This window comes from Hypanus sabinus, chromosome 4, assembly GCF_030144855.1.
Source record: "Hypanus sabinus isolate sHypSab1 chromosome 4, sHypSab1.hap1, whole genome shotgun sequence".
Classification (NCBI taxonomy): domain Eukaryota; kingdom Metazoa; phylum Chordata; class Chondrichthyes; order Myliobatiformes; family Dasyatidae; genus Hypanus; species Hypanus sabinus.
Genome location: NC_082709.1, coordinates 8709460 through 8736722, shown reverse-complemented (window position 1 = coordinate 8736722; position 27263 = coordinate 8709460). Strand labels below are relative to the sequence as shown.

The 27263-nt window shown below is 41.6% G+C and overlaps 1 protein-coding gene across 1 annotated transcript in view; it reads right to left on the bottom strand.

Moving 5' to 3' along the window:
- Positions 1-27263, bottom strand: part of LOC132392467 (protein mono-ADP-ribosyltransferase PARP14-like) — a 67779-nt gene that overhangs the window by 22416 nt on the left and 18100 nt on the right. The window contains exons 6-13 of the mRNA XM_059966353.1: positions 23147-23380; positions 20811-23044; positions 20486-20716; positions 20171-20392; positions 12086-12164; positions 9492-9644; positions 6644-6706; positions 3258-3434 (exon numbers count right to left, since the gene is read on the bottom strand). Of these exons, the coding sequence (XP_059822336.1) occupies positions 3258-3434; positions 6644-6706; positions 9492-9644; positions 12086-12164; positions 20171-20392; positions 20486-20716; positions 20811-23044; positions 23147-23380 (3393 nt within the window). The remainder of the gene's footprint in view (positions 1-3257; positions 3435-6643; positions 6707-9491; positions 9645-12085; positions 12165-20170; positions 20393-20485; positions 20717-20810; positions 23045-23146; positions 23381-27263) is intronic.

Below are 27263 nucleotides of genomic sequence, written 5' to 3'. Positions count from 1 at the left end.
CCCTTGGTGTTATCCAGCTCTACCCATATCGATTCCACATCCTCCAGGCTAATGTCCTTCCTTTCTATTGCGTTAATCTCCCCTCTAACTAGCAATGCTACCCCACCTCCTTTCCTTTCCTGTCTATCCCTCCTGAATAATGAATATCCCTGGATGTTGAGCTCCCATTCTTGGTCACCCTGGAGCCATGTCTCTGTTATCCCAACTATATCATATTCATTAATAACTACTGCACATTCAATTCATCCACCTTGTTACGAATGCTCCTTGCATTGACACACAAAGCCTTCAGGTTTATTTTTACAACATTCTTAGCCCTTATACAATTATGTTGAAAAGTGGCCCTTTTTGCTTTTTGCCCTGGATTTGCCTGCCTGTCACTTATACTTTTCACCTTACTACATTTTGCTTCTACCCTCATTTTACACCCCTCTGTCTCTCTGCACTTGTCCCCATCCCCCTGCCACATTAGTTTAAAGCCTCTTGAACAGCAGTAGCAAACACTCCCCCTAGGACATTGGTTCCAGTCCAGCCCAGGTGCAGACCATCCTGTTTATACCGGCCCCATCTCCCCCAGAACTGGTTCTAATGCCTCAGAAATTTGAATCCCTCCCCCTTGCACCATTTCTCAAGCCACACATTCATCTGAAATATCCTCCTATTTCTACTCTGACTAGCACGTGGCACTGGTAGTAATCCAGAGATTATTACCTTTGTGTTCCTACTTTTTAGTTTATCTCCTAACTCCCTAAATTCACCTTGTAGGACCTCATCCAGTTTTTTACCTATATCATTGGTACCTACGTGCACCATGACCACTGGCTGTTCACCCTCCCATTCCAGAATGTCCTGCAGCCGCTCAGAGACATCCTTGACCCTTGCACCAGGGAGGCAACATACCATCCTGGAGTCTCGTTTGCGGCCGCAGAAATGCCTATCTATTCCCCTTACAATCGAATCCCCTATCACTATAACTCTCCCACTCTTTTTCCCTCCCTCCTGTGCCGCAGAGCCACCCATGCTGCAATGAACTCAGCTGCTGCTGCCTTCCCCTAATGAGACATCTCCCCCAACAGTATCCAAAACAGTATATCTGTTTAGGAGGGAGATGACCTCAGGGGACTCCTGCACTACCTGCCTACTGCTACGCTGTCTAGTGGCCACCCCTTCCCTTTCTGCCTCCACTGGCTCCCCCTTGTCCATTTTCAGGATAGGATTCCGAACATTTGAAAAACCATGGCCTAATTAGATTTTATAAACATTGCTTTGTGTGGGGCAGGTCATGTCTTTAGATCTTGACTATGATTCTCAAGGTGATGAAGGTGATTGATGAAGAGCGCTGGTTATTGGAGCTTAGTAAGGTGCTTGACAAGATCCCTCATGGTATGCTCATCTGGGAGATCAAAATACATGGGATCCATAATGATCTGTCCATTTGGATTCAAAATTGACATGCCCATAGAAGGCGTAGACTACCTTCTAAATGGGAAGTAAATTCAGTAGGATTCCTCATGTAGGATTTTCCCTAAAGGTTAATTTGCAAGTTAAGTTGGTAGTAAGGAAAGCAAATGCAATGTTAGCAGTCATTTCTAAAGAACTAGAATATTGTAATTATATTTAGAGATACAGTACAGAAGAGGCCATTCCAGCTCAATGAGGTGAACTGCTGAGCAACCCAACTATTTAACACTACCCTAATCATAGGACAATTTACAGTGACCAATTAACCTAGTAACCAGTACGTTTTTGGACTGTGCAAGGAAACTGGAGCATCTGGGAGGATATCCACATGGTTCACGGGAGAACTCCTTACAGACAATGCCGGAATTGAACTCCAAACTCTGGATTGCACCAGACTGTAACAGCTTCGCGCTAACTGCTACACTATTGTGTCACCCTTTTTAAAAGCAAGCATGCAGTGCTGAGGCTTTACATTGCATTTGCCAGAACACATCTGGAGTATTTCAAACAGTTTTGGGCCTCATATCTAAGAAAGGATATGCTGCGTGGTGAATCTGGAATTAATTTCCACAGACAGTTGTGGAGGTTAAGTCATTGGGTACATTTAAAGCAGTGGTTTTTGATTAGTAAGGTGATAAAAGTTATGAAAAGGAAGAACAATGGGGTTGAGAGGGATAATAAATCAGCCATGAGCAAACCCAAAGAGCCCAGTGGCCCTAATTCTCCTCCCATGTCCTATTGTCTTACAGAAGACAGAGGATAGTGATCAACAGGACTTATTCTGGCTTGAGGTCTGTAACTAAAGGTGTCCTGCAGGAATCTGCTGGCTAGAAAGAATTAACATCTGTAAATCAGCTAACATCAATAAGCTAAGGGTAAGAGAAGTTGAAAAAACAAATGTTTTTGTTCCTGCCATGTGGTCAAAGGAATGAAAGCTGCCATTTTATGAGACTGTTCTTGCAGCCACCCTTTTGTAATCTGTTTAGGGATGGCTCAACAAGAGCCAAACCTGAAACCATTTATTACATCATGTAAAAATGGCAGGCTTGTGGAATGAATGACCTGCGCTCTGAAATAGCCTGAGCCCAGTGTTTGGTGGGCCTGACTAAACAGGTTTGAACCAGTCTGAAGCAAGTTACCTGAGGCACATGTCTACCGCTTGAAGTCCCGAGTCAGATCCAACGAGAAGCTCACACAGGTCAGTCAGATGAGCCCAAGCCAATGAAGTCAACATGTAACAAATTGACCTGATCAGGACAAGGACAAGAATGGGGCACTTTGGGAGTATGGGCAGTATGAAACCAACCATTGCAGAAGTGGATGGTCCCACAGTGGAAACATAGAGATTACATCAGGATCAAGATTCTATCTTGTCACCCTCTTCAGATTTTGGTAATCGCAACATTACAGCATCTCTCACACAAATTATCAAATTAAGTTCACCAACTGCAGCATGCATTGTGGAAGTAAGCACTAGGGTATGCACTTTCATCTAAACTGGAGTACCCAAGGTTATGACTGCTTGCCTGTTTAATCTCAAGCTCATTTTCAGACCAACTGTCTCCCTATTATCATAATCCACTAATGACATTCCCACATCTTACTGCATAATTCATCTGATATACAATAGTTGAACTGGAACACAATTTATGTATATAGTTCCTGTTTTGACCTGGATATTAGTATCTTGGCTCTTCTCAGTATATAAGGAAACTCCAAAAGGAGTGGGGAATAAAAAACGTTAAGAGAAATAAAAAGCGTTAAGAGGAATAAAAAACATTAACAGGAATACCAACCTGTACCAATGGCAGGGAAAGCAACTGAGGAAAATCTCAGTTGTTCACAGAGCTGAAGAACTTCACCAACTGTAGCTTTGATTTTAGTTGGATCTGTTTGTCCAACCATATGAATTATAGCTTGACACTGCAGATTTCCTGCAGTGGTTATTATTGTTGCACTGTTTGCCTGTGAGCCTATGAATTAAAGAAAGAATCATTTAAGTTCTGCAGTCATTACATCAACAACAATTAAATTTTCCTGTCCACTAATAGCTAGACCATAAGACACAGGAGAATTAGGTTTTTCAGCCCATTGAGTCTACTCTACTATTCCATCATTGTTGATCCATATTTTTCTCCCAGCCACAAACACCTGCCTTCTGCCCATATACATTCCTGCCCTGACAAATCAAGAATCTAACAACCTACTTCTATCAATGGTTCCAGTCCTCAGGAACCCTTCCAGAATCTAGTGATTCTTGAAAGATCATTACTAATGCCTCCACAACCTCTTCAACCACCTCCTTCAGAACCTTTCTGTGTAGACCATCTGGTCCAGATGACTTTACTTCAGATCTTCCAGCTTCTCTTAGTAATAGAAATGACACTCGCTTCTGTACCCTCCACCCCCTATACTCTCGGACTTCTGGTATACTGCTGGTGTCTATTTGAATAGAGATTGTTAAATATTTAAAATATGTTTAGAGATAAAACATGGAACAAGCCCTTCTGGCCCAATGACCCACATGCCCAGCAACCCACCTATTTAACCCTAGCCTAATGACAGGACAATTTACAATCACCAATTAACCTGCTAACTGCTATGTCTTTGAACTGTCGGAGGACACGCACGCACGCACACACGCACACACCTCTCTTACAGTGGACACCAGAATTGAATTCCAACACCCCCCCACCCAAGCTGTAATTGTGTCACACTTACCACCATGCTGCCATGAATTTAAAAAAAAATTGACTTGTGGCACTATACAATATCTCACCTTACATTCCTTTTGCCCGCTGATTTGCTAAACAACACAAGCTACCTCTTCCACAATGTGTTGATTTAAACATTTTATTTGATTGTATAAAATCTTGCATGACTTCACCCCTCCAGCTTTGTAATGTTCTCAAAGTTCAGCATTCTTTCACCTTGTCAACCACGCACATGATTGACACATCCACCGTTGGGTGGCAGGGTGGAGACACAGTACGTCCCTACCAAAGAAGGTGTAGGACGGTCCTTCCCTCCGCTAGTCTGCAAAGCACCCTTGGGCAAGGTGTAGCCCCCGGACCAGGGTCACATGATGCCATAGGAGTAGATGGTGGACGGTCGTATGAGCAGCTGGTGCACATCACAAACCATAATGGCTGGGGTCACATGTCTTGTAAAAGACACTGCCCGGAGGAAGGCAATGGCAAACCACTTCTGCAGAAAAAATTTCCAAGAACAATCATAGTCATGGATAGACGATGACCACCCACTTCATATGATGTGGCATGTAACGTGGAATTCCTTCTCTAAATCCTCCTGCAGATTTTTCTGTAATTTATTTAAAAAACCTGCTCATATCCTTCTTTGGACTCTGTCCATTAAGCATCTTTGTTAAACATTTGTTGTAGCACTGAGGAATGAGGAACCTGGTACATCAGGAAACAGACATATTTCTGAGATCAGGGTAGAGTGAAGGAGCCTTGAAATATTTTGCATGTGTTGTCATGTCTGGGAGCGTTAGCCACCCTGGAATAAGGGAACTTTGATATTCTGCACTTGGTAGGAATAATGAGAAAAATTTGGTGAGGGCAGTGGAATGAAATGTTTGCCTGAGGACATCCGAGATCTAGAGATTGAAATATTTAAAAAAACAAAGTCAGAGGGTAAGTTGGGAAAAAGTGCATGGAGAATAGTCTTGGAAAAAAGTTTTACGTCAAGCATTAGGCCTCTGTGGTTCTGCTTTCTATTTCTGTTGTTCTGCCTTCTGACCTGCATAGAGCCGTTTTGGCAGCTCTATTGATACCTCTTCCATAATTAGAGAGGCACTGATTCTGTCTCATTACATTTCTTGATAATCTTACATAAAATCCTTGCCTTTGATTTAGTATACAGTACCTTGTGAAAGTATTCAGCCCCTAACACTTTGTTCACATAAATGAGTATTACAACCAGGATTTTTGATCAATTGTACCGAGATATTTTATTTCTGAAACACAGGTTCCTTTTTTCATAGAACAGCCCCCCTCACAAAAAAAGACAGAATTGTAAAGCATGATAAACTAAAAATTCAAAAACTAAAATGTCAGCAGTGTAAAGCTATTCATTCTCCTTTGATCATTCCTGAGTTGAACCACCTCTCACAGCTACTATAGCCAGTAGTCTTTTGGGATATCAGATCTACGCCCCACATACTGCTTAGTGTTGAGGCCAAAAAGTTCTTCTTCAGTCTCATCCGACCACAAGACCTTCCTCCACATGTTTATTCTATCTTTTAAGTGACACTTAGCGGGCAAGAATATGTTTTTTCTTTAGCTAGGGCTTCTTGCTTGCCACTGTTCCATAAATACCCATTTTGTACAAGCCCTTAGAGATTGTGGAACCATGAACATCAGCTCCAGTTGCAGCCAGTGACTTCTGCAGCTCACTCAGAGTGGCTGTTGACATCACAGCGGCCTCTCTTACAAGTACCATTCTTCTCCGGCAGCTAAGTTTAGAGGGGCAACCTGACCTAGGCAGCATGGCTCTGGTTTCCGATTTTCCCCCCACTTTTTTTACAATGGACTGCATTGAGCTCCGAGATATGTTCAGTGTCTTTGAGATAGTCTTGTACCCTTCTCCAGATTTGTGCTTCTTTAATATAATTTCCCTGACTGGACTTGAATGCACTTTTGTCTTTGGTTTGGTTTGGTCTGTTGAAAATCTACCATACAGTTGTTCCTTACAGAGAACTGTATGAATTCATTGAAAACAAATGAGTCTCTAATTCTCTAAATCAACAAATTGCATGAGTTGGTAAGGTAATATAAAGTATTGGATCTGTGTAAAGTTAGTGAAGTAATTAAAAAAGGGACAAATACATTTTCAGCCTCACAATTTTGGTTTTTAATTTTTAGTAAATTGTTGACATTTTGGTGTTTTTCTTTTGATTTGACATGATGCACAATATTTTATAGATTAGCTCAACAAAAATACAATTTCAATATATTTTAAATTTAGAAAATGAGACAGTAAAATGTGAACGTCATTGTGGGGGCTGAATACTTTTCCAAGGCACCATAATATTTTGCCAATTGGAAGCTTAAGTTTAATACTAAAATATTAAAATCCTATTGTACATTATAGGCAGAAAGGCAAAGAGATTGTTGAGCTGGAAGCTGCTTGGGTCTGTAAAAGAAAACAAATTCCAAACCTTTCTGATGACACTCAGCTTCCACAGTTGGACCAGCAGCATCTAAAATCGCCTTGGAGACACCTGAAATTTAATCGCAAATGAGATTTAATAGAAAAACTAGATTATTCTTAACCAGAGAAACACACACAAAATGCTGGAGGAACTCAGTTCTTAACCAACAACTGCCTTTTTATTGATCGCATTTGATACTTTAAAAGCAACTGTGCATGAATTGACAGAGATCTAAACTTGACAGTATTGCTGGTGGATTAATTCTAATTACAAACAACTATGTCTTTGCATCACAAGTCCAAGCATCTCTTTTTATTGTCTCCATTTTTAGTTTTCCTTTTGGCAAAATGAAATGTGATTAAGTATGACACAAGGAAATCTGCAGATACTGGAAATTCAAGCAACACAGAAAATGCTGGTGGAACACAGCAGGCCAGGCAGCATCTATAGGGAGAAGCGCTGTCGACGTTTCGGGCCCAGACCCTTCATCAGGACTAACTGAAAGGAAAGATAGTAAGAGATTTGAAAGTAGGAGGGGGAGGGGAAAATGAGAAATGATAGGAGAAGACCGGAGGGGGTGGGGTGAAGCTGAGAGCCAGAAAGGTGATTGGCAAAAGGGATAAAGAGCTGGAGAAGGGAAAGGATCATGGGACGGGAGGCCTAGGGAGAAAGGAAAGGTGAGGGGAGCACCAGAGGGAGTTGGAGAACAGGCAGTGATGGGCAGAAAGAGAAAAAAAAGGAGAGGGGAAAAAAGCTAAATATATCAGGGATGAGGTAAGAAGTGGAGGAGGGGCATTAACGGAAGAAGTCAATGACAAAGTCAATGGGAGAAGACTCCTCCGCTTCTTACCCCATCCCTGATACATTGAGTTCTCTAACTTCCGTTAATGCCCCTCTTCCCCTTCTTACCCCATCCCTAAAGTATTTAGCTTTTTCTCCCCCTCCCATGCTGTAAATTCCCATAGTACATTGGGCTCCACATCAGGATGACGGTTCGCACGATGCTATTACAGCTCGAGGTGCTCCAGGGTTCAATTCCATTCCGTAAGGAGTCTCTGAACAGCTTTCCCATGGAATGCAAAAGTTTTCTCTGGGTTTGCTGGTTTCCTTCCACAGTCCAAAGACGTACCAGGTAGATTAATTATTTTCCTGTTATTAGGCTAGGGTTAATCAGGCTTGTCAGGGGTTGCTGGGGCAGCATGACTCATAGGGCCAAAAGGGCACTGTGTCACTAAAAATAAATAAATAAATACTGGTAAGTGGTAGATTCTGGGGGTGAGCTGTCGGGAATGTACAGAGAATAAACTGGGTCAGGATAATATTAGTGTGTTAGAAAAGGGGTACTTGAAGGACAGTGGACTGAAGCCCCATTTCTATGCAGTGTCGATGATTCATTGAATGAGGCACAGCACAATCCACAACATACAAAAACAAACTGAAGCCGACTTTAAATCTTATACAGAAAATATACTACGGCGAGGGAAATAAAGATAGGATCATAAAAGTGAGAAATGAGACAGACTACGCTTGCTTTAAAAACCTACTGGGTATTTATGTTTTCCTAAGTAAATGAGATGATATCTACATAAAATTCATACCCAACATTTGAGAGTTTCTTCAGCAGTAATTGTCATTCATTAAAATAAATCCTTTGATCACATATGTGTCAGACTTAACTTTTTAAGTTATCTTCAACAGAGAAGGTTAGCAATTCAAAGTAAATTTATGATCAAACTTCTTGTTTGTCACCACATACAACCCTGAGATTAATTTCCTTGCAGGTATACTCAACACATCCGTAATAGAATTACTCCATTTTTGCAATGCTGAATCTGTTAATGTCTATCTGTACTGACTGAATATGGGACCTACAGAGCAGCAGGCATACTTGGCAGATTCCTGACTGTGTGGCCGAATACTTCATGATCTCAGGATCTGCCTGGAAGATGCACACCTTTGGGGCTGGGAGGTTGGAAATCATGGGTGACCTGGCTCCTTGCGAATTTCACTAAGTGAAGACTGAAACATCAAGAAAGCAGGCCGCATATTTGCTAATCACCGTCTGCTCTCGGAGAAAGGCCCCTGTGCTCAAGCAATCCCTTCTCTCTCTCCTTTGACGGAGAAAATGCAGCTGTTTGTCCCTGAGAAAGGGGGAACAGCGAGTTACTGGTCTCCACTCTTATTTTTCCAAGAGATAGAGAGAGTCAGACAGGCAGGAGACCGGGGTCGGGGGGGGGGGGGGGGAGGGGAAGTGGGGAGAAGGGGGAATGGGAGAGACTGTGGGAGGGAGAGTATGGGGGGGAATGCATGGGGGAGAGTGTGGGATGGAGACTCAGCGCCTTGAACTGTAGGTGGGGAGTCAGTGCTTCTGCTGGCATGGGGGAGGGTCAATACTTTTGCTACTGCTTGTGCAAAGGGGGTCAGGATTTTCGATGTTTCTATCATTCTATGGGGTTTCTTTGTTTCATGGATGTCTATGAAGGGAACAAATTTTAGGTTGTATACCTAATAGCTACAATATTAAATGTACTTTAAAGAGCAAACACGAGGAAATCTGCAGATGCTGGAAATTCAAACAACAACACACACAAAATGCTGGTGGAACACAGCAGGCCAGGCAGCATCTATAGGAAGAAGCACTGTCGACGTTTCGGGCCGAGACCCTACTTTGAAACCTTCGAGACCTGGATTTTCCAATTTAATCACATCTGCAAGGTTAAAAGCTGCAATAACAACAAGACACCCTTGTACAATTGCAGTAAAATGCAGTCAATTCTTAGCCAATAAAATCAATATGAAAATTAAGGGAATTGGGTTCTTCTTCAAATTATCTTGGAACAATGTGTTAAAATACCTGCTTTTAGAGTAAAATTGGCATTTGATGAGTTGACAATGACATCTGTGCTCTCCTTTGTTATATCTCCTGATACCACTTGTAGTAAGATTGGTCCTACTGGCATTTCAGCCTGACCAGGTGCCGTCTCAGATAGATTTCCAATGAAAAGACCTGTAAAATGGTTCCAAGATATCTGAATTATACATTTCTTCATAGAACATTTTATTTTACTAATCAAATAGTCTTTAGAAACAAGATAATACATTGCTTATACAGTCCTCTCATTTTTTTGTTTTTTGCAATCAGGCATGGGAAGGTCAACACTTAAAAGGTGACTAGAGGGAATAAAGATCAAGATCTAGACAGACAAGAGAAAATCTGCAGATGCTGGAAACCTAAGCAACACACACAAAATGCTGGAGGAACTCAGAAGGCCAGGCAACATATATGGAAAACAGTACAATCGACATTTCTGGCCAAAACCCTTCAGTAAGACTGGAGAAAAAGTGCTGAGAAGTAGATTTAAAAGGTAGGGGAGGGGATAGGTGGAAGGATGAAGTAAAGCTGGAGGGAGAGGGATGAAGTGAAGAGCTGGGAAGTTAATTGGTGAAAGAGACAGAAGGAAATGGAGAAAGAAAAAGGCAGGAGCACCAGAGGGAGGCAATGGGCGGGCAAGGAGATAAGGTGGGGGGGGGGGAGATAAAGGGATGGGAAACAGTGAAGTGGGGGGGGGGCGTAGGGAGCAATACCAGAAGTTTGAGAAACCGATGTTTGTGCCAACAGGTTGGAGGCTACCCAAATGGAATATAAGGTGTTGTTCTTCCAACGTTAACTGTAGCCTCATCACAACAGTGGACAAGGCCATGGATGGACATATCGGAATAGGAATGGGAAATGGAATTAAAACGGGCAGCTACTGGGAGATCCCACTTGTTCTGGAGGATGGAGTGTAGATGCTCAGTGAAGTGGTCTCCCAAACTACGTTGGGTCTCACCAATATACAGGAGGCTACACCCGGAGCACCAAACACAGCATATGACCACAACAGACTCACAGGTAAAGTGTCGCTTCACCAGGTAGGACTGTTTAGGGCTCTGAATGCGAGGGAGGAAGTATAGGGGTAAGTGTAGCACTTGTTACACTCAGAAGGATAACTGCCAGGAGGGATGAATGGACAAGGGAGTCGCGTAGGGAGCGATGAGGAAAAGATGTGCTTGGTAGTGGGATTCCGTTGGAGGTGGCGGAGGTTTCAGAGAATTATGTGCTGGACGTGGAAGCCAGTGGAGTGGTAGTTGAGGAAAAGAGGAACCCTATCCCTGGTAGGGTGGCAGGAGGATGAGGTAAGAGCAGACATGAAATGGAAGAAACACGTTCAAGGGCAGCGTTGATGGTGGAAGAAGGGAAGCCCCTTTCTTTGAAAAAAGGACATCTCCTTTGCTTTAGAATGAAAAACTTCATTCTGAGAGCAGATGCAGTGGAGACGGTGGATTCAGAGAAGGGGATGGCATTTTTACAAGTAGCAACATGGGATGAGGTGTAGTCCAGGTAGCTGTGAGAGTCCATGGGTTTGTATTAGACATTGGTAGATAAGCTGAGTTCAGAGATAGACACAGTGAGATTGAGAAAGGGAAGGGGGGTGTCAGAAATGGGCTCAATTTGATAGTAGGGTGGAAGCTGGAGGCAAAATGGATGAAGTTGATGAGTTCAGCGTGGGTGCATCATCAATGCAGTCATCGATGTAGCATAGAAGAAGTGCGGGATGGTCACCAGTGTAGGCTTGGAACACAGACTGTTTCATATAGCCAACAGACGAGCAGAGCTATGACCCATTGAGTGCCCTTTTGTTTGAAGGAAGTGGGAGGAGCCAAAGGAGAAATTATTTGGAGTGAGGACAAGTTCCACTGGGCAGAGGAGAGTGGTGGTGGAGGGGAACTGGTTAGCTCTGGTGTCCAGAAAAAAAAACAAGAGAGATTTGAGGCCTTCCTGGTGGGGATGGAGGTGTATAGGGACTGGACTTCCATGGTAAAAATAAGACGATGGGGGCCAGGGAACCTGAATTTATTGAAAAGATCAAGAGTGTACGAGGTGCCACAGATGTAGTTTGGAAGGGACGAAAGTAGATAGACTGATTTCTCCTGAGTTTCTTTGAGTTGCTTGCATGTTGTGTAAACTGTAGTCTTCTAGGGAGCTAGATATCATTCCAACATGCATAGTAAGTCATGAAAAGGACCGTGGGCAAGCAGAAAGTGCATTTCTCACTGTAGAATGCACATCATCAATTTTCAGTGGCCTAAGGATGAAGATATTACCTTTTCCCTGTGTCAGAAACCTCAAAACTTGTTACTAACCATATCCAATAATTTTACTGCTCAGCTCATTTTCACTTCCTGAAGCAAGCCTGAAAAAGGACTCACAAATTTCCTTTAAAAGATTTAGTGGAGTATTTACGTAAAAAAATCTTCTGAGGGTGTTAAAAGCAAAGTTTTAAATACTTGCAATCTGACAAAGATGAAGAAACTTTGCACTTGGCAACAAAGTATATTTTTTTATCTGTTTGTGGTCTGGGGAAATAAACAAGATTTACTCAGCATTTGCAATAAACAGTGACCTACCTGTGGATTTCGGCTGATCAGTAGGAACTGCAGTTTTTGGCTGCTTTGTAAAAACCTTTTGGAATTCCTGAGACATTGCCTACACAACAAAACACTGTTAGTATTCCAAGAAACACACTAAATCACCATCTTAATAATAAACTAGTGAGTTATACATCAGCGAGACTTCAGTGGTGCTCATTCTATCTTGTTGCAGCTTGCACAATTTGTTTTGCGTGGTGGGGAGTTTGATGTTCTTGTTGTTATTTATGCAATTTGTTGCTTTTTGTGTGGGGAGGGTGGTTGATGTTTTTCTTTGAACAGCTTCCATGGTTTTCTTTGTTTCGTGGAACATGAATCTCAGACTTGTATACAGCATACATACTTTGATTATAAATGTTACTTTTGAACCTTATTGGAGAAGATTCTTAGAGACAGGATTTGTGAGCATTTGGATTAGGGTTAGCCAGCATACCTTTTGTGAGGAGCAGCTCATGACTCATGAGTCAGACTGAATACTTTGAAGATGTGATAAAGCATATTTATGAAGTTAGAGCAGTGCATGTGGTGCATATAGATTTCAGTAAGGCATTTGATAAGGTTCCCCATGGTAAGCCGATTCAGAAGATTAGGAGGCCTGGGATCCAGGGAAACTTGGCTGTGTGGCTTCAGAATTGGCTTTCACATAGAAGGAAGAGTGTAGTTTGAGGTGGAACGTATTCTGTCTTCAGGTTGGTGACCAGTGATGTTCTGAAGGAATCTGTTCTGGGACCCTTGCTCTTCGTGAGTTTTATAATTGAGGAAGAGAAAGAGTTGGTGACCTGAAGGTTTATGGTTGATGTGGATGGTGTAGAAAGTTGTCGAGGGTTACAATGGGACATTGATGGGATGCAGAGCTAAGTTGAGAAGTGACAGACAGTGTTCAACCTAGAGAAGTGTGAGGTGATCCACGTTGGATGGTTGAATTTGTCACAGACTACAAGATTACTGGTCATATTCTTAACAGGGTGGGGGAACAAAGAGATACAACATAGAACGTAGAATAGTACAGCACAGTACAGGCCCTTTGGCCCACAATTTTGTGCCGACCCTTCAACACTGCCTCCAATATATCCCCCCACATTAAATTCCTCCATGTAACTAATTTTGGAGTCTATGCCCATAGGCCCCTCAAAGACGCTGCGCAAGTTGATAGGGTTGTTGAGCAGGTGTATGGTCTATTGTCCTTCATCAATCACTGCATTGTGTTCAAGAGTCACATGGTAATCTCAGCATTTAATACCATCATTCCCACAATCCTGATTGACAAGTTGCAGAACCTGGGCCTCTGTACCTCCCTCTGCAATTGGATCCTTGACTTCCTAACTGGAAGACCACCATCCACACAGATTGTCAAGAAAAACATTTCAGGATGTATTTTGTATACATTTCTCTGACATTAAACTTAATCTTTGAACCTTAACATATCCTCCTCGCTGACAATCAACACTGGCACACCTCAGGAATGTGTGCTTAGCCCTCTGCTCTACTCTCTATATACCCATGACTGTGTGGGTAGGCATAACTCAAATACCATCTATAAATTTGCTGATGATACAACCATTGTTGGTAGAATCTCAGGTGGTGACCAGAGGGCATACATGAGTGAGATATGCCAGCTAGTGGGATGGTGCCGCAGCAACAACCTGGTACTCAATATCAGTAAAACGGAAGAGCTGATTGTGGACTTCAGGAAGGGTAAAATGAAGAAACACACACCAATCCTCATAGAGGGATTAGAAGTGGAGAGAGTGAGCAGTTTCAAGTTCCTGGGTGTCAAGATCTCGGAGGGTCTAACCTGGTCCCAACAGGTTATCAAGGAAGTTATAAAGGAAGAACGACAGCAGCTATACTTTATTAGGAGTTTGAAGAGATTTGGCATGTCAACAAGTACACTCAAAAACTACTATAGTTGTACCGTGGAGAGCATTCTGACAGGCTGCATCACTGTCTGGTATGGAGAGACTATTGCACAGGACCGAAAGAAGCTTGGGTACTAGCCTACAAAGTACCCAGGGCATCTTCAAGGAGCGGAGTCTCAGAAAGGCAGTGTCCATTATTAAGGATCCCCAGCACCCAGGACATACCCTTTTCTCTCTGTTACCATCAGGTAGGAGGTACAGGTCCTGAAGACACACACTCAGCCATTCAGGAACAGCTTCTTTCCCTCTGCCATCTGATTCCTAAATGGACATTGAATCTTTGGACACTATCTTTTTTTAGATACAATAGTTCTGTAGCAGCCTGGCCTACTGCGTTCCACTAGCATCTTGTGTGTGTTGCTTGAATTTCCAGCATCTGCAGATTTCCTTGTGTTTGCCTGTCAATAATTCTGTCTTTGCACTTCTTAAAAAATCTGTTCAATATACGTAGTGTAATTTATTTACTTGTTTACTTATTATTATTATTATTATTTTTAGTTTATTATTTTTTTTCTCTGCTATATTATGTATGGTATTGAACTGCTGCTACTAAGTTAACAAATTTCACGTCACATGCTGGTGGTGATAAACCTGATTCTGATTTTATCACAACTCTATAAAACCCTGGTTAGATCACACTTGGAATATTGTATTCAGTTCTGGTTGCCTCATTATAGGAAGTATGTGGAAGCAGAGAGGGTGCAGAGGAGATTTACTATGTTGCTGCCTCAATTAGAGAACAGGTCTTATGAGGATAGACTGAAAGATCTTGGGGTTTTCTCTGAAGCTAAAGAGGAGGATAAGGTACTTGATGAAGGTGTACAAGATGACTTTTTTCCAAGATGGAAATGGCTAATACAAGGGGGCATAATTTTAAGGTGATTGGAGGAACGTATAGAACTGATGTCAGAGGTAAGCTGTTTTTTTAAATACACGGAGAGTCATTTGTGTAAAGAATGAAACGCCAAGGGTGGTGGTAGAGGCAGATACATTAGGGACATTTATGAGATTGTTGGGTAGGTATATTGATGTAAGAAAAAAAATGGAGAGCTTTATGGGAGGGAAGAGTTAGACTGACAGAGTAGAATCATAGAAAACCTACAGCACAATACAGGCCCTTCGGCCCACAAAGCTGTGCTGAACATGTCCTTACCTTAGAACTACCTAGGCTTACACATAGCTCTCTATTTTTCTAAGCTCCATGTAGTCATCCAGGAGTCTCTTAAAAGACCCTATCATCTCCGCCTCTACCACCGTTGCCAGCAGCCAATTCCATGCACTCACCACAATCTGCGTAAAAAACTTACCCGACATCTCCTCTGTACCTACTTCCAAGCACCTTAAAACTGTGCCCTTTCATGCTAGCCATTTCAGCCCTGGGAAAAAGCCTCTGACAATCCACAAGATCAATGCCTCTCATCATCTTATACACCTCTCATACTCCTTCGTTCCAGGGAGGAAAGGCCGCGTTCATTCAACCTATTCTCATAAGGCATGCTGCCCAATCCAGGCAATGTCCTTGTAAATCAAAACACAAAATGCTGGCAGAACTCAGCAGGCCAGACAGCATCTATGCGAGGAGGTAGTGACGACGTTTTGGGCCGAAACCCTTCATCAGCAGCTACCTACCTCCTCCCATAGATGCTGTCTGGCCTGCTAAGTTCTGCCAGCATTTTGTGTTTTTATTTATTTCCAGCATCTGTAGATTCACTTGTGTTATCCTTGTAAATCAGTAGGTTAAAAGGTGGCACAACATTGTGGGTAGTTATATACTATGTTCAAAGTTCCATAATGTTGGGTAAAGGTAAAGGAAACCTACTAAAAAAGGACAAAGTATAAACACGAGATTTGGTAAAGCTGGAACAACGCATACAAAACACTGGAGGAACTTGCCCTCCTCTGCTGCCATGATGAGGCTAAATGTAGGATGAAGGAGCAACACTGGGTATCCATCTGGGTAGTCTCCAACCTGATGCATGAACATCAATTTCTCTAATGTCCAGTAATTGCTCACAACACCCTTTTCTCCTTTTCCATTCTCCATCTGGTAATCCTCTCACACCTTCCCATCGCCTCCCTTAAGTGTTGTTGGCAAAATTTCAGACGGTGATGAGGAGGCTACAGGACTGAGATAGGTCAGCTCGTTGAGTGGTGTCACCACAACAATCTTGTGCTTAGCATCAGTAAGGCCAAGGAACTGATTGTAGACTTCAGGAAGGGGAAATTGAGGGATCACACACCAGAGCTCATTGAGGGATCAGTTGTGGAAAGTTTTTATTTGCTGGGTGTTAACATCTTTGAAGACCTATCACCTCCTGGCTTCTCACTCCACCCCTATTTCCCCACCCACACACCTTCTCCCCCTTTCCTGGTCTCACCCCTTACCTGCCAGTTTGAAATCCTTCTCCTCCCTGCACCTTCTGATTCTGGTTTCAGCCCACTTACTTCCCAGTCCCCATGAAGAGTCTCAGCCCAAAATGCCAATTGTTTATTTCCCTCCAGAGATTCTGCCTGACTTGCTGAGTTCCTCCAGCATTTTGTGTGTTACTGAACAAAGATAGCTACTGGATCAGGTCTATAGTAGAGTCATAGAAAAGTACAACACTGAAACAGGCCCTTTGGACCATCTAGTCCATGCAGAGTCATTTAAACTGCCCAGTCCCATCGACCTGCAATGTGACCATAGCCCTCCATATCCCTCCCATCCATGTACCCGTCCAAGCTTCTCTTAAAACACTGAAATCGAGTTTGTATGTACCAGTTGTGCTGGCAGCTTGTTCCACACTCTCACAACACTCTGAGTGAAGAAGTATCTCCTCATGTTCTCCTTTAAACTTTTCACCTTTCACCCTTAAACCATGACCTCTAGTTGCAGTCCCACTCAACCTCAGCTGAAAAAGCCTGCTTGTATTTACCGAATTTATCCCCTCATAATTTTGTATTCCTCTATCAAATCTCCCCTCAATCTTCTATGTTCTAAGGAATACAGTCCGAACTTATTCAATCTTTCCTTGTAACTCAGGTCCTCCAGACCTGCAACATCCTTGTAAATTTTCTCTGCACTCTTTCAACCTTGCTTACATCTTTCCTGTAGGTCGGTGACCAAAACTGTACACATTATTCAAACTTTGGTCTCACCAATATCTTATACAACTGCAACAAAACATCCCATCTCCTGTACTCAATCATTTTATTTATGAACCCCAATGTGCCAAAAGCTTTCATTATGACCCAATTACCTAGCACTTATGTAATTTAAATGAACAACAAATGACAAAATATCATCAACATGTATTATTGATTCTGTTTCCCTCTACAGCAGAGGTTCAGAGCTTTTTTCATGTTGTGGACCCGTACTGGTACCAGTAACATAGGAAGGAAAAGCAAAGAGGACCTGACGAGAGTATTTAGAGAGTTAGGCAGAAAGCTGAGAAGCAGGACCTCCAGGGTACTAATTCCTGGACTGCCAGTGAAAGTAGTAGCAGGCTGATTTGGCAGATTAATGTGGCTGAGAAGCTGGTGCAGGGAGGTGCTTGGGATCTCTTCTGGGGGAGGTATGACCTGCACAAAAGGAACCCAAGGAGAAACAATATACTCGTGGGCAGGTTTGTTAGAGCAGTTGGGGAGGGTTTAAACTAATTTGCCTTGGGAACTGGGGTGAAGGGGCTCAGGATAGGACGGATGGTAAAAAAGCGAAGATAGTACTCAGTCAGACTGCCAAGAAGGGCAGGCAGATGATAGGACAAAACCAAACAACAGAAGTTACAGTAGAGGCACTGGTGATGAATAAAGAAGAAATAGCAAGGCGTCTGGAAAGAAATGCATCCATCAGCAGATGCAGCATGGATTCAGCAAAGGCAGGTCCTGTTTGACAAACTTACTGGAGTTCTTCCTCTATCCACCGTGCTCGTTACATCTTCAGAGGAGAACTGATGGATGTTATTGTCTTGGACTTCCAGAAGGTGTTTGATAAGGTGCCACATAAAAGACTTTTCCATAGGGATGCATAGAGTTGGGGTGATGGATTAGCATGAATAGAGGATAGGTTAACTAACAGAAAGCAGAGATTTGGGATACACTAGTGCTACTCTGGTTGGCAATCAGTGGTGTGCGGAGTGCCGCAGGGGTCAGTGCTGGACCCGCAACTGTTCACGATGTACATTAACGATCTGGAAGAGGGGACCGAGAGTAGTGTATCTAAGTTTGCTGATGATACTAAATTAAATAGAAAAGCAAATTGTGTAGAAGACACAGAGAGTCTGCAGAGAGATACAGATAGGGTGAGTGAGTGAGCAAGGATCTGGCATATGGAGTACAATGTTGGTAAATGCAAAGTCATCCACTTTAGAAGGAGAAAGGGAAGAAAAGCTTATTATTTAAATGGTAAAAAACTGCAGCATGCTGCTGTGCAGAGGGACTTGAGAATGCTTGTGCATGAATCACAAAAGGTCGGTTTGAGGGTACAGCAAGCTTTCAAGAAGGCAAATGGAATGTTGGTCTTCACTGCTAGAGGGACTGACTTTAAGAGCAGGGAAGTGTTGCTGCAACTGTACAGGGTACTGGTGAGGCTGCACCGGGTGTACTGTGTGCAGTTCTCGTCTCTTTACTTGTGGAAGGATATAATAGTTTTGGAGGCTTTGCAGAGGAGTTCAGCAGGTTGATTCCAGAGATGAGGGGTTAGACTATGAGGAGGATTGAGTCGCCCACGACTGTACTCACTGGAATTCAGAAGAATGAGTGGAGATCTCACAGAAACTTAGAAAATTATGAAAGGGATAGATGAGATAGACACAGGAAAGTTGTTTCCACTCGTATTTGAGAAGAGTACCACGGGACATGGCCTCAAGATTCCGGGGAGTAGATTTAGGACAGAGATGAGGAAGAGCTGCTTTTCCCAGAGGGTGGTAAATCTGTGGAATTCTCTGCCCAATGAAGCAGTGGAGGCTACCTCAGTAAATATATTTAAGACAAGGTTGGATAGATTTTTGCATAGTAAGGGAATTAGGGGTTATGGGGAAAGGCAGGTGGAGATGAGTCCTTGGCCAGATAAGCCATGAACTTATTGAATCGTAGAGCATGCTCAATGGACCAGATGGCCTATTCCTGCTCCTATTTCTTATGTTCTTAATATCGACAACTGGTATCATCTCAAAGTCACTACAGAATCCCATTAAACAATAGGAATACACAGCTATATCTACTTAGATCTTCAGGAAGCCACAATACTAAATACCACTAAAATAGTCCAAAAGATCCTAGCAATTGAGACAAGAGTGTGCTGAACTATACCTGCACCTCAAATTTTACCAGCTCGATCTGAGAAAAAGTATTTTAAATACAACAATGATAATATTAAGAACACCAGAAAAATGCTGAATTAAAAGAGGAAACTAAAAGACTATGGAACATGAACAGGGCATACATTGTCCCAACTGGTATCATCCCAATGTCACTGCACAGTAGCATTAAACAATTAGGTTTACACAGTAATATTTATGTAAAACTCCAGAAAGCCACAATACTAAACACCATGGAATAGTCCAAACATTTCCAGGAATTGAGAAATGAGTGTGTTTGGCTATGCCTGTACATCAGGTTTTACCAGCTTGAGTAGAGAAAAAAAAAGTTCAAGGTACATTTATTATCAAAGTATGTATGCAGCATACAACTGAGATTCATCTTCTCCAGACAGTTACGTAACAAAGAAAACCATGGACACAGTTCAAAGAAAAACATCAACTCCCAAGTGCAAAGTAACACTAATCGCAGTTCATGTAGGAGGAATACTCATCACCGTATAACTAGCTAAGGCCAAGAGCAGTATCACTGCAGTTGAAATGGAACAAATCTGTAAAAGAGTTGTGAGAATTGTTGATTTGGTGAACCAAAGCAGTTAATTAAAGGAAAGGAAATTAGCTTTGAAGGTTCATTGCTTTGGGAGGATTTGAAGTTGTCAACAAGATGGAAAATGAATCAACAATTATTCAGAGTTCCAGAAACGCATTCCATATAGAACCTGAAAATACTTTATCAAATTTCTATAGAAAATACAAAGCAGAATCAAGGAAAAAGTGCTCAATATATCAAAAAAAGTTATAGCTAAAAACATTCAGTACGAGGTATGTAATTTTCTTCTAATCCTCACCTGAATAACAAGACGATCTTCAGGATGTACCACAAAGTAAACTTTCTTAAGATGAGCTGACCGTCTCTCAGAACTGAACTTCAGAACTGCTTTAAGCATTACATTTGCAACAACATCCTTTGGGAAACATAGCTTGCCACTACCAATTGCCGGGAATGCGATGGAATCCTGCCGCGATCCTTCAGTGTTCTTCAGGCAATCTTTGATTATGTCTTTCAAGACCTGAATTGCAATTTTACATTTAATCTTCAAGTCAATACATAATTTTCAAAAGAAATGATTTGCTCCATAAGTAGTAACTATAAAATGTGTTACCCTTTCTGAATTCCTTTCTTTCCAATGAGGAACAACAGTATGATACACTTCACTACAGTCAAGATTACATCCTTGAGTTTCATATACCATTCCTAAGAAAGGCTGTTTTCTCTGCCCTTCCTCCCACAGTAATTGTTGGAGGCTTGGGCTGGCTTTCTCTAATATTGCTCTGGAAACTGCGCCTGAAGAAAGGTCTAGATCCATCCCAATGACATTGACGATGACACCAGCCTAAAAACAGAAAGTTAAATTTAAAAATAAAGGTAAAATACAATTTCTGGAATTACTACCAATGTCAAATAAGTAAGTTACACTGAAGCCTTACTGTCATATCTTGAATATTTCCTTTGACGACAAGGATGTTTAGACCTTCTTTAGTTTGGGCTTCATGGAGACATTGAATACTTCTCTTTCTCATGTTGCCTGAGGCAATCCTGACCTGCTGTGAAGCTGAACTACTTATCAGGTCACCAAATATTTTCTGAACAGCATCAGAAACAGCATGGACAGATTTAGCATCATTATTTACCAAGTGGATCTCACTGAGTGTACTCCCTCCTTGTAAGTTTGCAAAGTGTTCCCTGACTGTTATGGCAATTATTTCAGCACATAAATCCAGAGGAAATCCAAATATTCCAGAACTAATAGCAGGGATTGCTATAGATTTAAAGTTATAAGTTTCTGCTAGATGTAGACTCTTCTCCACGGCACTTCTTAATCTCATTTTTGCTGTGTTTGGATCGGTGGCTGACCACCTTGGACCAACTGCATGGATCACTGCGGAACATGGTAGTCTGCCAGATTCAGTAAGAACGGCCTCACCAGGCCTAAGAGATCCTCGACGGTCAGTAATGCGATCACACTCTTTTTGCAACGCTGTTCCAGCTGCATCTGACAGAGCTTTTGCAAGACCTCCAATATGCTTCAGATCTTCATTTGAGGCATTGACAACCACATCAACGTGAGTCTTACATAGGTCTCCTTTATAAACAGTAATGACAGGTCCATTAGGCATCTGAAATTTACAGGAAGTCTGGCGTAAGTCACCATTACCTTCCATGTGCTCAATCAGTCTTACAATACAACAAAACTTTCTCTTTGCTGTGGAAACAAAATATTCTTCATTTTCTTTGTAAGACTGCCTTACTCCTGGTGTGTTCATTTGGAACATCTTACTAACTATTTTGGAAGCTTGATTCATAAGTATATGCTCTGCCTGACAGACATTCTCCTCAGGACCAATGACAGAAACATTTGCATTATTTTCCTCGTCATACACTTCTATTTGAACACCTGGAACATTCATTTTCTCAAAGGCCTTCAAAAAGTGCAGCACTCCACAAGATTTAAAAGGAATGTTTCTTTGAATGATTGTGTTCTTTTTGACAAATTCACTGAGCTTTTCAAATGCTTTGCAGACTGCATCCGAGTAGCCAGAGATAATAATCTGTGCATGCCTGTCTAGGGTTTTCTCTTCAATTTCAACCTGTCTACTTTGGGAATTCAATGCTTTATCTAATTTTCCCTTTATATCTGTCCATTCATTCTTTCTAATGACACTTATGTCTTGTATCTCAATACATTTAGAAGTGAGATGTCTTTTGATTTGCTTTTCTGCATCACACACAGTGTCTTCACTGCCTATCACCACAACAGAGTTGCCCTGAATGTCAAATGCAGCATTGATTCCCTTCGATGTAAAAAGGTGGGAGGAAACTTCTTTGTAGTGTACTTTTCGTAGAAAGTCAACAAGACAAGGGTCCAGATTAATCTGTTTTTCCTTCATCGCAATGACTTGTTCTAATATCTTGCTTTTGGCACAATAAACATCCGAAGACAAACCATGTAATATTAAATGGCATGCAGCTGGGCTGTAGTTCACGTTAAGATTTGGAAATTGTTTGGTAAAATGGCTTTCAAGACCATTGTTTAATAATAAATCATATTTAGCTGGAGGAATTGCCACTACCTCAGTCATACTTTGTTTTTCCCTTTCTAATTTTTTAATGGCATCATTCACAATCGATACAAATGTTTGTTGTAGAATGTCTACACTCTCAGCAATGCCAGTGATGATTACTTTTCCCTTTGAAGTGTCTGGAATAACAACAACATTTTGGTTCAAATGTTGACGCAAATCATTCTGAATTATTTCCCAAACTGATTTATTTGTGTCGTTTGTATTAGTCTTGTACTTTGACAGAACAGAAGCGAAATGATCTGAAGCCTCCTTTTTCCAGTTCTTTGCAAGATTCTCAAATGAACTCGAATGCTTGGAAAGTGCCGGGGAAACACTGACCAAGTTTGATTGGCCTGATTCTGGGAATGCAATATTGCAGTGGCACGAGGACATTCTGTCCGTGATTTCAGCAACTCGCTTTTTATCTTGTTGAAGAAAGTGTAGAATGTAGGAATCAATTTCAAACATAAAGGAATCAGGCATTTTCACTACTGGTCTTTTGTTCCCATATAAAGCTGATCCAATAGATTCATAATAAGGATAGACATAAATTGGGGTTTCAGAAATCTTGTGTTCTTTAGACAGAATGACATCTAGAACTGCAAGTAAAACAGAAAAATGTTAAAGACCAATAGGTGAAGTGAACTCAATTTAAATGTTCATAAATTTCTAATTCATCATTATTTTCCAAAATACATCACCTTCAGAATCTTCAAAAGAGATCACAGCTGCATTATGCTCCGGTATCATTTCTACGGAGCTTACTATTCCATTTCCAGTTTTTGCACTTTCAAAGTATAGTTTTAGAATATCTTCACTGATGCTAGAAGGCAGGTTCTCCACTCGTAAACTCCTAGCTTTTTCCAACATCTTCGCTCCAATTTTTTGCTGCTTTAGAAAATTGTGAGAACATTTTTGAATAAATTCCGAGAGATCTAAAAATAAAGTTCGGGGAAAAATAAATCGTTAAAGGAATTTCAATTTTATCGAAAAAATTATAATTTAGTGATTAAAGATTTCAATTACAAAGCATGTCCAACACAGAAACCGCTCATTCAACTTGACAAAGTCAAGTCCAGTTTATTGTCGTTTTGACCATAAACTGCTGGTACAATACACAGGAAAAACAGAACAATGTTCCTCTAGGACCCTGGTGCTACATGAAACAATACAAAACTACACTAGACTTCGTGACACAGCACACGGCTATCCAAGGCAACGTAAAACATAAAAACTGCACTGGACTACAGACCTGCACAGGACTACATAAAGTGCCAAAACAGTATAGGGCAGTACAATAATTAATAAACAAGACAATAGGCAGAGTAGAGGACAAATTAAAATATAATAAATGATGCAGATGTCAGTCTAGACTCTGAGTATTGAGGAGTCTGATGGTTTGGGGGAAGAAACTGTTACACAGTCTGGTCATGAGAGCCCAAACGCTTCGGTACCTTTTGCCAGATGGCAGGAGGGAGAAGAGTTTGTGTGAGGGGTGTGTGGGGTCCTTCACAATACTGTTAGCTTTGCGGGTGCAGTGTGTGGTGTAAATGTCTGTAATAGCGGGAAGAGAGACCCCAATGTTCTTCTCTGTTGACTGCTCTTGATACAACCCCTGTAGAATGTGATGAGGATGGGGGGATGGAAGATGGACTTTTCTCAGCCTTCGCAGAAAGCAGTGACGCTGCTGGGCTTTCTTTGCTATGGAGCTGGTGTTGAGGGAGCAGCTGAGATTCTCCGCCAGGTGAACACCACGAAATTTGGTGCTCTTTACGATCTCTACCGAGGAGCCGTCGATGTTCAGCGGGGAGTGGTCGCTCCATGGCCTCCTGAAGTCAACAACCATCTCTTTTGTTTTGTTCACATTCCAAGACAGGTTGTTGGCTCTGTGCCAGTCTGTTAGCTGCTGCACCTCCTCTGTGTATGCTGACTCATCGTCCTTGCTGATGAGACCCACTATGGTCATGTCATCGGTGAACTTGATTGTGTGATTCAAGTTGTGTATTACTGCACAGTCATGGGTCAACAGAGTGAACAGCAGTGGACTGAGCACACAGCCCTGGGGGGGGGGGGGCCCTGTATATAATGATTCAGCTTATGTAAATCTAAGGGCATTATTCTCCATTCCTTTCTTTCCAATAGAATTGTCCTAAATGTATTGCTACTATTTTCAACCACTCTGTTGTAGAAAGTTCCTCATTTTCCCCAGTCTTTTGGTAAAACTGTTTCTTTAGATTTCCTTTCTGGGTTTCTTGCTGACTCTCTATTACAATGGCTTTACTTTATTCTTCCTTAGAAATGGAAACATTCTCCGTACAACTTTCCTGTGTTGCAATGCCACTGCGCTACCGTTGCACCCCAATGATACTGCATTATAGGATACATATTGAAGATAAACGTTTAATACCTGGATATTTCACATTTATTTCTTTGCTAACCTTCAATCACTTCAATGAAAAGTTGTTGACCTGAAACACTGCACACAATTGTAGTGCAGCAGAAATGTAGAGCAATGGACTTGCTTAAAACTAATGAACAAAAGTAGAACTCCATTCAAGGATTATTTCTATAAATCCTCAGGATTTAACTCTGGTGCTTTTTTTTTGTGCACTCACCCAGCTTTAGGTTTCTTTGGCAGGCAAGGAGCAGCAGGAATAAACTATCCTTGATAAAAAGAAAGCAAGACAGACTGCAAAAATAAAGGATTAAAATGTAATTTTACTTACATCTTCCTCTATTTTACTATACATAATTTTAAATAAATGGGAAGCAATAACCTATACAATACACCTACATATTAAGAAAGCAGCATCAATGAGAGAACCAGAATAATGGTAGAATATCTACATACGTGTCCCTATTTAAGTTAATTCAGAGCACAAAGCAAAGGTGTTGCAGAATAATCTCATAAGGGCTCATCTTCCCACTTAGTGAAGTTACGTGATTGTCTGACCTTCTATTCATTCCACTTGCTGAAATGTTTGTCAACCTCACAAGCAGTCAATTAACTTGAGTAAAATTTTCAGAGAAAAATTGAAATTTCACATTTGATTCCTTGATTAGAGCCTCCGCAGTGATACAATTCATCTACTTGTTATAAACAGAAATAAAAATCATCTAAATTAGCCTTACATTATGATATTAGATTAAAGCTTCTAATATTGCTTGTGAGCAGAACCATTGAGAAAGAGCAAAGAGATGGGGATACTTAGTGAAAAGCACATTTGCAAAAATAATTCAGAACTCTCCAATTTCCATGAAATTGGTTAAAATGCCAACCACTTACAATGGTAAATTGGGTGCCAGATCATACTGCATGAAACAGATAAATGGATTGAGTGCAGTATTGTGGCTGTCCATCCTGTCTGACGATGACAGGAACTTGTATGGGAGAGGTTTTAAAGAGGAAAAGCCGTTGCACCGGGCAGTTACACTCCTTCAACCTTGCAAGTCCAGGTCCAGTGGTATAAACAAGTATCACAAACTGGGGTCCTCCTTCGTTGCAGAGGATGGCCATGACATATTCTGTGCCTTGTCATGCCCTTCGCTTTCCACGGAGTGTTATGGTACAGCTTTCCTGGCCATAGGATCTCATTAGAGATCTCATTCGTCCAGGCCACTGGAGCTGACTTCACAGGCTGGGATAGGCATGTCACTAACTCTCTGGTGTACGAGGCAGAAGACTACCCTGGAGCCCAGTGAAAGGCCACTTTAAAAATGGTACCTTAGTTTCAGGTCATTCCAGTGACACCACCAAGAGGAAAATAACTTCCTCATCTCCAATCTGGCTGTAAGTATCTTAATAAAAACACAATGAAGGTACACCAGTGGTAAATGATGCTTGTTTGCAGGTCAGTAATATCACTGCTGCTTTTCAGGCAGCAAGTCAAATCAAGTTGATTGTCATTTAACTATATACCGGTATACCATCAAACGAAACAACATTCCTCCAGACCAGGGTATAAAGTACTGTAGTACATAAATCACATAATGACATATGAAAGCAAGGATGAAATCTACAGATAGAATACACACAAATAAGCTGAAGTGTGTAAATTAAATATTGTAAGGTACAGAACAGATTTAACAGTGATACTTCGAATGCAATGTGGCAGGGAGTTCAGAAACCTAACAGCCTGAGGGAAGGAACTGTTTCCCATCCTGACCGTTCTTAATGCATCAGAGTCTCCCGCCTGATGGTAAAAAAAGTCAAAGAGAATGCTGGATTTGGGTGGGATCCTTACACAATGATCTGATAAATGTCCCCGATGGATGGTGGGGAGACGCCCATGATCCTCTCAGCCATTCTCTGAAGTAGCAACTTCTGCTGCGATGCTCAGCTGCTCCCATACCAAATGGTGATGAAACTTGTCAGAGAATTATTCTTCCTGTTTTTTTTAAGTGCACGGATCACAGGAATACTTGGAATTAATCCGTTACTTGCTATGTACATGTTGCCCTTGCATAAAATACAGGAGCAGAATGAGGCCATTTGGCCCATTGAGCCTGCTTTACCATTTCGTCATGGCTGACCCATTTTCCTCCCAATCCCAGTCTCTGGATACCATGCATCTCTGATGACTGTTGGAGCCTTCTTCAGAAATGAAATGTTCTTCCTTCAAAATTCTACAATCCCTGGACTATCCAGAAAAACAATTTGTACAAGCTCTCGCTGCTGTCTCTCCAACAGGATGGGTAAGAAAATATTCTTTGAGATAAAGAAGGAGTGCACAGTCTCGACTCAGAACCTGCTTCTGTAGTTGTAGTTTATACAGTTTGCAAACATCATTAGAAAATTGCAGGAGTTACTTAAGTGAA